Consider the following 15,009-nt stretch of genomic DNA (forward strand, 5'->3'; position numbering starts at 1 on the left):
TACTCACAGAGTATGTTGTCCCCAGACTTGTCATATCTCCTGAGTTATCTCTTCATCGCTATCTAATCTTATGTTGCTGTTGACAATCTGGAGCTGACTGGCAGGAATGGGAAATATAGGAGCTCAGTCTCTTCTGGTAGTAATGGCGTTAGCACCTGAAGGATACGGTTTTATACTATTTACATTTCTCCACTTGATGAAGAAGGTTTCTTTCCACACATCACTTACCCTCCTGCTGCTAACATTAAAAATAGTCTAAATCAAAACTCTCTTACCTCACAAAACACAACTCTAACATTGTAAAGCCCTCGTTTCACTAGGGGGATCACTGGCAATTCTGGGTGAAAAGTAAAGGGCAGGGGATGAAAGAGAGACTGTCAGCAAAGACTAGAATGATAGCATTGTTTTGCGGTCACAGAAGAAAATAACCAAAACACAGTAGTTAAAGGTTGGCTGTGACTTGTGCTGCAGCAGAAATTCATTATTCTGTTCACCATTAAAATCTCTCTGAACTTATGGCATAAGTGCTCTAGGGATGTAATGATGTTTTAGGTATATAATCATTTCTTACAATGGTCACAGCTTTTAATTAGCTTGCATTAAAAAAAAAGGTCAGATGTGATTGGCATTTTTAACTGCTAACTTTTCAAACATTCATACCAAATGGAAAAAGGAGAATAGTAAAATCTGGACTTGAAAAACTGAAGAATATAAATTCCCTGTCAGCTCTAGTCTGAACTCCTAATCAGAACTATTTTGGGCACTTCCTGAGCAATATTTACATGCCTTCCATTCCATACCATTTAAAAATGACTGACGGTGGAAACATCAGAAATGCAAATGGAATGAAGATGATCTTTGCTGAAGTTACCATGGGGGTATCAGGAATGAGTTAATGGCTGAACAAAAGAGTTTTAGTACTCTGAATAGTACCTGCTCCATAAGAAACATTAGTTTGCATAAATTATCTAACTTCTGGGAAATGATTTTACAGATTATCAATAATGTAATCAAAATCCAATTGTATGTAATGTTAGAGCAACCAAAAACTGCTGTAAGCCCTCATGAGCACAAATATTTGACAACAAAAAGCAAATCTGTTTTGTTTTGTTTTATGTTCCTTGCCAGTTTAAGTAGTTTGTTTAAAACAGCAGCAACAAAAATAACTGCTTTCACTGCTCACATTGCTTTTTAGGCCTCTGGAGTAGCGGTAGTCAGTTTTAGTAATAAACACATACCTGTACATCTTTTTTTTTTTTTTTTTTAAATGTATTATGAGAAAGCAAATTATGCATATATGTTTAATAAATTGACTCAATTCTATTTTACAATTCACATAATTACATCAGCTTTTATTCCTAGATAAACTTGCTTTCTAGTCTCTTTAAATATCAAATCCATGATTTCTGGAGAGTTTAGGTATTACAGCTCTATGAGCTAATCCTCTCTTTAAAGTATTAGATTTCTGTTCCATGTCCCCTTCCTTATAGAAGAGGGTGAAAAAAATCTCACTGTACATGTAAGTTGGAGGACTGAGCTTAGATGTGCAGTGCATTTTTTACAGCACTTGTACACTGCTCCCCAGCTGTTTGTGGCCTTCAGAAATCCAAACTGCACGAGCTTTATCCAGTTTTGAAGCTTGTATAGCAGGGTGGAGGGGGTGAGAATGTGATTATAAATGCCTCACTACTAGCAACGATGTAAAACCTCATTGGTTTAGATATTTGCTTCTTTCAAGTTTTGGAAATGCTGCAAATTAAATCTCAAAGATTTTTGCTTGTGTTTCCCTCTATTCCCATCCCTTTGTCATTTTCAGCACTACCCAAGGAATACCAGAAGATCGGAAAAGCACTGCAGAGCCTGGCACTGGTCTTCAGCACTAGTGGTTACCAAGGTACTTCTGCAGTTTCATTTGTACTTTAGTTAGCAAAATATATTTCAACTACATCATGCTATGTTTGGGTTTTTTTGTAAAGGTCTTGATTCTTTCCTGTATTTTATAGCAAAATTACTGTGTTCTAAAACCTTAAAGGTTGATAGCATGGACACTTCCTGAAATCTTTCTGTTTTGGGACTTTTTAGTTAAACAGTAACTATTTAGACTACGATGTGTTCCTTGGTTTGTACTCTTAACACCTTTTTTCCCAATAAGCCATGTATTAAAATGCTATCCATTTTGAAACTCAGGACCTCTGATGCTGGAAGTACTGGAATACTTCTTGTAGTTTGTTCTCATCTTTGTCCTATACTTGAACGGGATGATTGCTTATTTAGAGTGTAGCATCTTACTGAAAATATTACTTTTGTATATGAAAACCAAGCAAAGAATTTGTGTAGTTATGTACACAGCATGAGTTAGGAAACAGTAAATCCTATCCAGATACAATCTGTTGCAAGAATTCTTGTGAAAGGATTGAAATTTGTATGAACTAGAATGCACATTCTTTTTGGAATAAAATAAAAACAATTACAGCTTTAAGTGAGGATGCAAACTTGTAGATCAGCCTTAAAAAGGAAAGTTTCAATTTGGATGGTATGAAAAACGTAGACCCCATGATTCTTAAGAACAACAGTTCATTTGCAGTTTGTATGGCACAATTCTGTTGTCCTTAATTCATTCTTCAGTGCTGCCTGCTGGCTCTGCAAAGCCTTATGATGAATGTCCACTGCCTTCTCTCTTGACTTCAGTCTAAAATGTTTTAAGATAGCACCAGGATACAGGTGTCAAGCTGATTCATTCAAGCTGTTTTTCTTAAGCTGCAAAATGAGCCTTATCAATTCATTCCCACCCACAGGGCATATAAGGAATTTGGCTCCAGTATTTGTAGAGGCGAGGGTACTTTTAAATCTATTAGTGATACATTGAAATGTAACTTGGCCATGGGCCTCTGTACTGTCCAGTCTGCTTTAGGAACAAGTGCATTGAAAGTACAATCTAGGTACAGAAATATATATTGGAAATATATAGCAGAATATGTCTGCTAGTGTATTTCAGCCCGGCACTAAGCCACCCATCTTAATGCATCATATGGTGATCTGCAGTTAATGCAGCCTTAAATAGCATAGCTTCTTTTATGTGGTGCCAAATGCTATGATATGCCATGCCACTGTAGTGAAATTTCCTAATCCTATGTCACCCCTCAAAACTGTTCTTAGGTAGTTGCACGTAAGTTACAGTTAGCAGCAGGCACATCTTGCCTTCCAGGCTGCTTCAGTGCTGAACATGGCAAATCACAGATGTATTTTCCACCAAAAAAAAACTTGCTACATATTGTTTCTTAGTAACTTAATCTTGATCTTATTCCTACTCCTGGATTCTCTTAAAACATGCTTTAAGCGGAAAAAGAAAAATACTTCTTGATAAAAATTAAAAAAAAATAAATCTGTTCTAATCACACCGTATAGAACATTGGTTCCCCTAACATGGCTGGTGTATTCCCTCAGAGGTGATTACTGTTGGCATCTGCCAACCAGTTGAACTACAGAGAGATACTCTGCTGAACGTCTCCATGAGACTCCTCACGCTTTTACATCTTCTTTCATCTCCCTGTGACAGCACGCAGGCAGGCCTGTGAAGCAGTGAAAATATCAGTTTCTCCTTATGGCTTTGTTAAAATATCTGTAGAATATTATTGGCCGTTTTAACTGGTCTTTCTACAAGCATCTTTAATCAATGTTTTGAAGGCCTTTCTGTTTTCCTTGGGAATACAGTTAATGAACACTACTTTAGTTTTATTGTAGATGTCAGCAGCATGTGGGCCTTCTGCTTTTCCATTCATTAAAGAGCATCCTGGTATGTCCTTGCAATGGGACCTGGTTCAGCCTTCATGGCTCAAGTTGAGCAGCCCACTCCCAGCTTAGCATCTTGAGAAGCTGAGAATGGGGACTTACTCAAGTAACAAGACTCCTACCAGAACTCATACTGATAGCTATTAATGGAAGCAGTGTGCTGGTGGAATTTGAGTTGCTTTGTTGTGAGAGCATGTAAATGACATACAGTAACTTCAGAAAGATAGTTTGGTTTTAGGTACTGATTGATGGAGCATATCCTGACTCTACTGATATGTATTTTAACTTGAAGGGTGCAGCAAGTGACAGATGAAATCTGACTTTTTAAGACTGACGTAGCATGACCTGAGAAAGAGATTGCAGAAGACAAGAATGCAATGTGAGGAGCTGCAGATATTATTCTGCCACTCTTGTAACTGTCTATTATTGTGATCCACTGTCTGGAACAACCTTTACCCATATCTTTAAGGGTACACTTCAATAGCAGAGTGAATGCCTCTGCTCTTAGTAGAAACTCTTAATCCTGTTCCTGCTACAAGCAGCAGACTCTATGCTTCACTGCCCCCACATGAAAAGGCATGTGTTTGGAGGGCTTATCTTCACATCTCCGATATATGGAAGTCCCTTGGGTGAGTTCTGCACAGAAGAAGGGAGGTTTTCTTTTTACTTGAATACATGCACTCTTTTTCCTTTCTTATACTCAGATAGGAAAGGTCATTTTCTTTTTATGGCATTACAAAATGAACAGCAATATCTAGACCAGCTTGGCTTCTAAACTGAATTAAAACCACACGATGTTTTGTCCTAGAAATATAGCAGTTGCCTAAGCAACAGTTAAGCTAAACTCAAGGTTACTTTTGCACAGACCTGTGGAATTCCAAAATAGTGAAATCACTTTCCTCCCTGAGAAACTGATCTCTCTGATTTATTATTTTTTTTAATAGTTTAAAAGGAAGAAGGTAACTTTTGAATTACTTACCTTTTTGGTCTCTCAATGGTATTATTGTTGGTTTTGTATTTATTTTATATTAACAAGCTCAAATTGGAGAAAAACTGCTGTTTCTTTAACCACATTTGTATTGCTGGACTTACTGGTGCTTAAGATCACCTTCTGTCAAAGCTTTTGGCATCATAAAACTAGTCTAAAGGAATGTAAGAATTGACTGATAAGCTTGAAGCAACATTTAGTCATTACTGTTTCCTTTAGGGCATGCCGAAATGAAATAACGCTGTATGACATAAAATAATTTGTTAGTAGATAATTAATTAGTAGATAATTAATCTACTAATAACTAGTAGAAGAAACTATTTTAATGTTCGAATCAATCACTAATGAAATGGAGATGTGGTAATTTTCAGTTAAGTCAATGATTAACGTTCTATAGAATAAAAACAGAATGCTTTTTAAAGGCTGTTAACTGCTGCCCAATATCAAGGTGTGTCTGAAAGGGTGACATTTGCATAAGCTAATATTTGATAACTGCAAATAAAACTTTCCACCTTCTCTACCTTGATTTGCTTTCCATACTGTTGACTGAGTGCTTTGGACATGGTAACAAGGACAAAAAACAAAAAAACAAAACACCAAAAAACGTTGTTTTGGAAAGGTGAAGTGGCATGAAAAAACAAGAATGTAAGGCTTGTTTCTATCTTTGTCTCACATAGTCATGTCCTGCTAGTAATACAGTGTTATGAGTGCTTGTGGTGTTGCCTAGCTTAGGATTTGTGGTGATGTTTGTATTTTTACATGTAGCTTGTGCAGCCTTTTGTTTGTTTCATATGATGATGAAAGTTAGAAGCTGATTCTCAAAAGCAGAGATTCTTACTGGGCTTGAAAATGATAGAAGAGTTCCCTAGAAGCTGAGAAAGCTTGTTGGCAATGAGAAAATCTTAGTAGGGCCTCTTTTTCCCTCTCATGCCTTTTAATAATTATGATCCAGGAGTGCTGGAGATCTTAAGGGTAGCACTGCTGTTCCATAGGGCATTACAGAGAAAGTACTGCTTGTCAGTACAAATAATTTGTTAAAAAAAAAACACAGAACTGCAGGTCTGTCTTTGCACTGTTGGTTTATCTCCTGACATTACCCTTATTGTTCTCCCTTCCTTCCTTCTTACTCTGGTAGGCTTCCTGATGCTCCCTGTGGGAGAATACCTGTAAATCTAAACAACATATAGTTTTGAAGTGTGGAAATGAATGGTGCTGGTATGGTAGAACAGTGCCATTCATGGTAAATGGTCCATTCAGTATTCACTTCGTACAAGATCCTAATAGTTTTCCTTCTTTAATGGTATAAAACCAATATTTTTCCAACCTTTCTATTATCTTGGGTTATGAAATGATGAGTAGGGTTGTTTAATTATAAAAGAATGTATTTCAGAAACTTGTCTTGAATCAAGATGTGTCTTTTTGTAATCTAATCACTGGTGTTTACTTCTAGGGGAATCTGATCTCAATGAAGCAATAACAGAAGCAGGAAAAACCTACGAAGAAATTGCCAGTCTTGTAGCAGATCAGGTAAAAGCACTGTGACACACATTGCTCACACTGACATAGCGTGTTCAAATACATGTGAATCTGACTATCTTTCTTTTTTTCTTTTACTAAAATGTAACAAGTGCTAATGATGCAGACCACTTAAGTGAAACTGCTGTTAATACTTTCAAATGCACCCTCTCCATGCTGAGAGAGCTGGGGCTATTCAGCGTGGGGAAGGCACTGTAGAGAAAAGAGAGTGGCCTTTTGGTATCTAAAGGGCAGCTGTAAGAAAGAAGGGGACAAACTTTTCAGTAAGGTCTCTTGTGATAGGACATGGGAAAATGGTTTCAGACTAAAAGAGGGGAGATTTAGAAATAAGGAAAAAGTTTTCTTAGAGTAAGGGTCATGAGGCACTGGATCAGGAGGATGCCCCATCCCCAGAGACATTTAAGGTCAGAATGAACTAGGCTCTGAGTAACCTGATGTAGGTGTATGTGTTGCTGTTCACTGCAGGGGAGTTGGATTAGGTGGCCTTTAAGGATACTTTCCAACTCAAATGATTCTATGATTCTATCAGTTTTGGAAGGAAGCAACAAGGAGGTATTTCTCTTTTGAACAGAAAGCCATTTTGGCTTCTGTATGGGAAACTGGTAATCACAGCCTGAAACTCTGATTAATCAGCTGAGGTAAGTATTGGGTCAGCTGTGGGAGCACAGGTGAGAGTAACCTAGCTGTACTCCCAGAAGAGGTGGAGCTTGACTCATTTAAGGGCTGACCACCACTAAGGCAGCATCTCTTGGAGGTTGCTCCCTGGTAGAGGTTGCCTCAGCATTTCCAGTAAAAGTATCCATATCAGTGAGTTTTTCCCTATAAATAACCTTTTGAATATCTGTTACCATCTTTGTATCATTCCACCTTACAGCTTCTAAAATGCTAAAATGATTACTTCATCTTAACATGTATTTGTTTCGTGATGTCAGTGAACTTTCTTTGTTACTGACACAACAGAATGAGATTTAATCAAGGATAGGATTCCATCTTTCCCTGTATTCCCCAAATGTCCACAAGATCCAGGTCTTGCTACTTTTCATAATGTCTTGATGTGCAATTGCCTGCTACAGTAACAATCTAGTTTAAATAAATCCAGATTTTGTAAAGGTATTCAAGCTATAAATTAGTGTGTGCAGTGTGTTTAAGATTAATTTCCAAAATATAGAGGCTAATTTGAAGGGCAAATCTGGAAACTCTTAAGCAGCCTCACAAGTCAGCAACTAAAGAGGCGCACCTGTGCAGCTACACGTATATGCAGTGGTGTTGTTGCTTGAAGTTACAATTGCTAGGACTAGAAAATCCTATGAGAATTTGAGGGAAAGCACCTCACTTCATAGGCCAGTGTTAAAGAAAACAAAGAACTGAGGCCTCTGCTTATTGGTGTTCAGTCAAATATCTTATATTTTAATAAAGACCTGTTTAAATTTGGAAAGATTTGCAACAAACAACAAAGCTTTTCATTTACTTTTCCCTAGTCTTTCCTTCCTTTTCTTCCCCAACCCATTTATACACATCATTATTTCTTTACTGTGTCTGTGATATTAATGTCTCAGGTAGTTTTAATAATACATACACTTTATTTATTAGCCAAAGAAAGATCTGCACTTCCTGATGGAAACAAATCACGAATATAAGGGATTTCTTGGTTGCTTCCCTGACATCATAGGAGCTCATAAGGTACGTGAGGGGCCTGTACTCATAAGAGTTGGGCAGTGGAAAGACCTGCATGGGGAAGAGCAAATGTTATTCCCAACAACATAAACAGCGTTTTTTTAAAATATTGTTCTATATGGAGTGGCAAGTGCAGTCTAAATCCATTGTTAAGGAGGAGGCATTTCTTTTTACTACTCTTGTTTGTGACTTGAGAGTTTTCCTGAATCATGTTATATTGCAGTGAATTATAGTTTCTTGGAAAAGTGTTTGTTTTCTGTATATTGTATAACATGGTTAAGGTTCTACAGGCATTTTGTAGTTTGAAGCTCAATTCTGGAACCTGATCCTTTTGTCTTCTCTTTCTCTTATATTTGCTTATTACTGCCTTTACCAAATTCAGTTTCATGGTTACTATGTTCCTGCCTGTGTTTTAAGTTGCATCTTGAAAGCAGTGAAGCAAAGTAACAAACCTGTCAGTCATTCTGTGTTGTTTAACATCAAAATGTGGCTGTTGGAATTTTAGATAACTATGAAGACCTTTAAGTTGGCTGCTCATTTAATCTTTCTTCATATGGTTTCTACAGGGAGCAATAGAAAGAGTGAAGGAAAGTGATAAACTAGTTGCAACCAGTAAAATAACACCACAGGACAAACAGAATATGGTGAAACGTGTGAGCACAATGGCTTATGCACTACAAGGTAAAATAAATTTGGAGCTAAATGGCAATATTGTAGAGCTGAAGGCATCTAATCTTTGTTCTATCAGGAATTGTTGGTACATTTTTGTTTTCCTAGAATTATAGCTGCTTTTCTGCCTCCCTTTTATGTGTTTTTCTTCTTTTGTTTGTTTGCTTTTAATTGCATTTCCAAAATGTATATCTTCCGCGTAGCAATATGACATTCGAAATAAGAGCATCCCGGACTACTACTACTTTAACTTTGAAATCACAGTGAGTTTCAAAATAAAGCCATGGGCCTTGGTGCAGGAAGCAGTTGAGCACATGCATAAGTGTTTTTCTGACTCATATTCTTGTAGATAAGAATTTCCTGGATGTTCTGCAAACTTTTTAGGTTAGAGACATTGGAGATATAAGATGTAATACAGTGTGTCTTAAAAAATGTGAATTGAGGAGTCAGAGTTCAGTCCTGCAGGTTACCAGACTCTAAAGGGAATCCTGGTACTGCCTGCAGTGGAACCCCATTGATTACTCATTGCTGAATGTTTTATTTTCTTTTAGCTGACTTGAAGCTAAGAGTACTGGGTATTTTACAGGGAGAAGGCAATGCAGCACTCAGAGCCAATTAAAGAACAAAAATCTCCCCCTTCCTTCTCCCACCTTTTCTTCCCAGGTGCAACAATGCAAAAGTATTGTATTGTTCAAATGGTAGTCATGGGAAAAGACCTCTAGGATGGCTGTTGCAGTCTCAAATGTTTTTTCTGCCACTATTGATATCTCAAAATACATTTCACTTGTCTCAGCTATAAGCTGTGATCTGACAAAAGATGCGGAAAGTGGTGAAAGGAACAGCTTCGGTGGTGCGGTTTCTCAGGTTCCTTTTGAAATACTCAGCCTAGAATAGGTCAAACTACTGGCTGTATCTTTGTTTCAACTAAATGTTTGGAGCTGTGCCTTAACTTAATACCCTTGGAAATCTGAATTCCCTAGCCACATAAGTTTGAGAAACTTCACAATAGAACAATTAACCTCAGTAAGACAAAATCCTGTTTGTTTTCTTTATCAAATCTTTGTACACTTGAGTATTGTAACAAGAACCTGGCTTTACCCAGAAAGTGTTGGGGCTTCAGCAGTGGGTATTTGACACCCTATTGGTTCTGCTATCTGTTCCATCATAACTTGAGCACTGCAGGCAAAGCAGATTGTGGAAGCATGAGAATAGTAAATATACTGGCAGGGCTGGACATGGAACTTGTTGCACAGTAACTAACCTGAAGTAAGGGAAACCTTTCCTAACTGTGAACACTTCTCTTGAATGATTTGCCTCCTGGATCTAATTGCAGCGGAGATGAATCACTTCCACAGTAACCGGATCTATGACTACAACAGTGTCATTCGTCTTTATTTGGAGCAGCAGGCACAGTTCTATGAAACGGTAAGATGTAGCATTTCAGTGCCATTTTCCTGACATATACTGTACTGGACTTTTATGAGAAATACTCACTATATTTAGTCACCCTTCTGTATGAACCTCTCCCAGTACACTATTGGAAAAGAACTGGAAAAAGGGTGGGGGGGTTGAAACCCCCTATGAAAGAATGAGTGATATATTTCCTTACGGATGCTATTCATGTGTGTGTGGCTGTGTGATGTTAGACCTAAAATTCAGTGTTGAAAAACTCTGTTGGTGCTAATTGATAGCTTGATTTTTCTAGTTGTTGTCAGTTTCATTTGGTTTTCTCAGTGCCAGTACTGAGGTTACAAAGAACTTGTTTTAGATCTGTGCACACAGGTATTACCAAACTCAGTCCTGAAAAATGCTGTAAAGAAGAACTCCTGCAACGAATTTAACAACAGCAGATAACAAATAAATAAAACCTTTTGAATGAAAGCTTTATCCCATAGAGTAGATGGACAAAGGGAAGCTTCTCTGATTTACAGTCTGATGTATAGATGTGTGGGGTGGCAAATCAGTGCTTCGGTGATTTATTAAGTATGTCCTCATTTAACATTGTTCCTATGCATGTTATTCTTTCTATTTTATGAAATGCAACTTGAGAACAATTTTTCTCATCTGATACACTGGTAAAATGTCTGAGTATACTAGAAGCTGACATAAAGGAGTAATTAGCAACTGGTTGCCCTTCATGCAACAAGATGTGGCATTTCAGTGGCTATCTTATGTTGCTGAAAACATTAGATTCCCCAACAGGTCACCTTATTCAGTTTTTCTGGCTCATCTGATGCAGCTAGGCACATATATTGCCCTTAAATTTCTTCTGTCTTTTGTCCCAGTTCTTAACCTCATCCAGTTGCAGCCTTGACAGTCTCCTTGTACTGATCTTCCTCTTTCACTCAGCTCAGGGACCAGTGCTGTGTTCATGTGTAGGGTGCTGGCTACTGTGCAAAGAGCCCACAAACTCTGTTCCGATGTGTAGCCCTATTCCAGGAGTGAGATAGATTTTGTGAAAAGTCTGGCTTTGTTCCTGTAGTCGCCTTGAATTATGGGTATCAGAACATCATTGATGCACTGGTAACTGGACCTTTTGAGTAGCTATGGCTCCACTGAATTGAAGGCTTGTGGCACAACCAAGCTTGTGTAATCTCTCATGGAAGGAAAAGTCACCTCTACAAAAAGCAGTATTGCTTCTTTCCTCCAGCCAAACTGCAAGTCAGATCAAAAGCAAGTAGAGGAGTGACAATAGCATGGAGCAAAGCAGCCCCCCTGCCCTCCTTGTCTCCTTAGTAATGGCTGACAAGCTTCTAGTGTAACATCAGTCTATGTTCAGATGGCCAGCAGAGAGAACTTTTGGCCAAATGGTTACACTTCCTGAAAGTTATGCTTGATTCCATGGCTTTTCCAGTGCATAGTGCATTGCTGGGTAGCCTAACAGACAGGGTGACAGCACTGCCCATGGTACTGACTATCTCTGATCTTCTTGTAGCAGGCCAAGCAATTTGGTGTTGCTTTCAGAATGCGTGGAAAAGGATAAGACTGATTACAACAGAGGGAGCTCTACATGATTTGAATTTGGGGTGGGCCTGTGTGGAACCAGGCTTTGAACTCAGTGACCCTTTTGGGTCCTTTCCAATTTGTGATTCTATGATTAACAGGATGTGTACTTCCTGTGTCTCAGTGTGTAGGAAAAAAACAAGCCATGGAGAATTCATGCATGTATGTAATAACCTTTTGTAATAGCTCCTCAACTGGAAGGGAAGCCTTCTATATTAGGCTTAGAGCTGAGCGAAAAGTCTAGCTTTGTTATACTGCTGTAACAGACTGTCTGAATAGTACAGTGACATGGAGAGGGATGTAGCTTACAAATTCAGTGAGGTTTGGAGGGAAAAAAAAAAATAAAGCAAAACTACTGTTCTGTTTTTTCTCATACCTGAGTGCACCTGGGATTTTGAACTTAGAGTATTTGCAGTCAAATAAATCAAGTCAGTGATCCTCACTGTGAGGGAGAGTTGGACTGCTGGAGGCTGAGCAGCATGAGGGATTACTGGTGGCTTATATCAAAGCCAGGAACAATTTTCAGCCGTTAATAGCTACATTTATTGATTTACATATTTCTGCTGACTGCCTTCCGAGGCCAAAGCCATTCATTACTGCTGTGTAAACAGTGCTTTGTTGACAGTTCTAATGTGGTCTTTTTCAGGAGAAGGCAGCAACAGGTCGGAGTCGAGATATGTGGACTTCATGGAACTCCCTTAGATACCATATTGTATTTGTGGTGTTAAGACAGCAGCTGATCAGTGTTGACTGTCTTGTACTTGTTGAGGGGTACTGAGGAAAGACAGCAGTTTTTGGAAGATGAGGGAATGCTTTGTTTGATTTCTTGCCTGCGCTGTTATTTCTGCATAGTGTGAAGTGCCTACCTATTAAATGTGTTTGTTTCTTTGTTTCAGATTGCACAGAAGCTGAGGCAGGCACTCAGCCGCTTTCCTGTAATGTAGAGAATAAGGAATAGTCAACGATGAAGAACAACCACCTTGAAGTGCTTTTCTGATCTGGGGACAACGCCAATAAAAACTTATTAGCCTTTGCCAGCCAAGAAACTAATCAGTTATGGGGGGAAAAAAAAAGAATTACATAAAATGTTTACTTTATCAGCCTGAATCCAGAAGATAGTGTTCTTTCTTTACCTTGAGTGCTCTCCCCTTTGTGTCATTATTGAAGCAAAAACAGCTGGTTAATGCTGTTGGTTATAGGGTTCTAAATCATCAAACTGGTATGTTGCCATGGGCCTCATGTGGACTTGCATCATCTATCAGATGCTATTCCAAACATTCTTTGTCAGAATTAAGGTTTTTATAAGTGAGGAAGCGGATGAGCTTGGGAAAATGATTTCCTACTCATTGCATTCAGTTCTCTAGCAATTCAGTAGCCAGGAGGGATTGTATTTATGACTATTTCTAGTAAACGTTCAAACCTTTGCTCTCCTAAGCAAAAACACTTGCTTGAACTTTTGCTTCCCATACGTGGCCATGGCAGACTGTTCCCACCATGACTCCTGGTAAATATAATTCGCTCTTCTTTCTTCTTTTCTTTGTAACTAAACTTTATTCTTGTGGCACAACACCTGAGAGCTTCTGTCAGGCTCTTTCTTTCTTGCTATGCACTGTGTAAAAAGACAAAGTACAAACAAGGATAGAGCCATTCAGGAAGGTGTGAAAAACAGTTTTCCATGCCAGCGTTTTGACACCCACACAATGTTAGGCCACAGGGCACTGATGTTCCTCAGAGCTGTGTACCTCTTTGAGAGTTTTTAAGCCTTTCAGTAAAGGGGACCCTGGTGTCTGCACAAACCCAATCTAAGTCCTCCAGTTTCGGCAGAGCTCAGGTCTTCACGTAGCACTGTGGTGTGCTGTTGGCTTGGGTTTACTTTCTGTTTCCTTCTAATGCAAACTGAAAGGTGGCAAAGGTACCTCAGTTATCACACAGATGTACTTCTATCATCATATCTGAAGTTTAAGGCACCTTTCTTAGTACTGAAATATCGCCTGGGGCCTGGGCTTTTTAGAACAGCGCTGTTCTAAGTGGGCACCAACTGCAGTCATTCATTTAATGCCATAAGCAATCTGAAAAGCCAAAGTGCAATTCTTTATTTTTTTGCAAAAAACATGACTAGAATATGAACATTTTAGCGAACCTTTAAAACAAAGGCATTTTTCCCATAAGCCATTCTGAGAGACGGGTACAGTCTGCAGGTTTGAATAGTTGCCTTACTCTATTTTGCATTGCTGTTATTTTTGTGTGCTAGAAGGAAAATCAAGGTCTGCCTGAATAACCTCAAACCAAAATGTAAGAGACTTCAGCCTAAGTCCAGATGCTTTTCGGTGTCATGGGTTTTGTTCACGTTTTATAAACCTTGTCTTTTTCTCCTCCCAATTTTAGTTGTTCGCTTCCAAAATTCCATAGCGCAGTGTTGTTTGATACAGCCATTTAAATATGTACAAATTGTAAAGAATGTGTATAAATGTTTTACACCAAATGTAAGAACTGCTTGCATGCAGAAGCAGCTTATATAATAAATTGTTACAATGTGTACAGTACATTCTGAAATCACTTTTTCAAGCCAGCATTTTTTTTTAGCATTTGTATATTCACTTTTGGTAATGAAATCTCTTTGTAATGAATTCTTCATTTGGGAGGGGGAAGGGGGGGGTTCTTTTTACCAATCTTTGAATAGCTCCGTATGCACTAAAGTTGAAGGTTCTTTACCTTGAATGGATTGTTTTGGAATCTACGTGTAAGCCGTGCGTTCCCGGTGCAGGGAAGCTGTGACAGGAGCGACTGTGTCAGAGATACGACGTTTTGGCGATAAAGGAAAACTGTTTAAGGACTTCTAGTGAAATGAAGTACAACTGATAATAAATATTTATGTATACCCACAAGACTATATATATTTCTTTTTTTCTTTGAAATCATCACATTGTTTTTCACAGAGTGATGCCCTGTGAGGCAGATCCTCCTTACAGCTTTTCATTGGCTTTCATGCAGCGGCCAGCAGAAGAATGAGGAAGCATCCGTCTGCCTTCCATAAAGCAGGCATCGGAATGTAATAATAGTGCTCGTTGACTGCAAAACAGCCAAGGCTAAGCATATGGTATGAGCTCTCGTTATTCAGGTCAGCCTAGCTCGTGGTTAATGGAACCCTCCTGACTGCAAATCAGTAGGAGAGCACAGTGCTACTGTGTATTCACGGCTCTGCGGCAGCATGGTGTTGACCCAGAATAGAAATTAGATTGTCTTTGGTGTTTGTTTGTTTAAATTAGATGTGATTAGTGGCATAGGCTGGGTGATTTGGGAGCAGCAGAAAATCTTCACTCTAAAGATGCAGCCAGAAAACAAAACAAATG

The 15,009-nt window shown here is 38.6% G+C and overlaps 1 protein-coding gene across 5 annotated transcripts in view; it reads left to right on the forward strand.

Annotated features, from left to right (window-relative positions):
- The window catches only part of SNX9 (sorting nexin 9), a 53,634-nt gene extending 39,090 nt beyond the window's left edge, over positions 1-14,544 (forward strand). For 4 of the 5 annotated variants that reach the window (XM_015858337.2, XM_032443382.1, XM_015858335.2 and 1 more), the window contains 6 exons: positions 1,817-1,894; positions 6,228-6,304; positions 7,904-7,993; positions 8,554-8,668; positions 9,990-10,081; positions 12,556-12,766. In XM_015858337.2, coding sequence (XP_015713823.1) covers positions 1,817-1,894; positions 6,228-6,304; positions 7,904-7,993; positions 8,554-8,668; positions 9,990-10,081; positions 12,556-12,603 — 500 coding nt within the window. In that variant the 3' untranslated portion in view covers positions 12,604-12,766. Of the gene's footprint in view, positions 1-1,816; positions 1,895-6,227; positions 6,305-7,903; positions 7,994-8,553; positions 8,669-9,989; positions 10,082-12,555 lie in introns of all 5 variants that reach the window. The other variant, XM_032443381.1, reaches the window with a different exon arrangement.
- The last annotated feature ends 465 nt before the right edge of the window (positions 14,545-15,009 follow it).

This window comes from Coturnix japonica, chromosome 3 (genome assembly GCF_001577835.2).
Source record: "Coturnix japonica isolate 7356 chromosome 3, Coturnix japonica 2.1, whole genome shotgun sequence".
Lineage (NCBI taxonomy): Eukaryota > Metazoa > Chordata > Aves > Galliformes > Phasianidae > Coturnix > Coturnix japonica.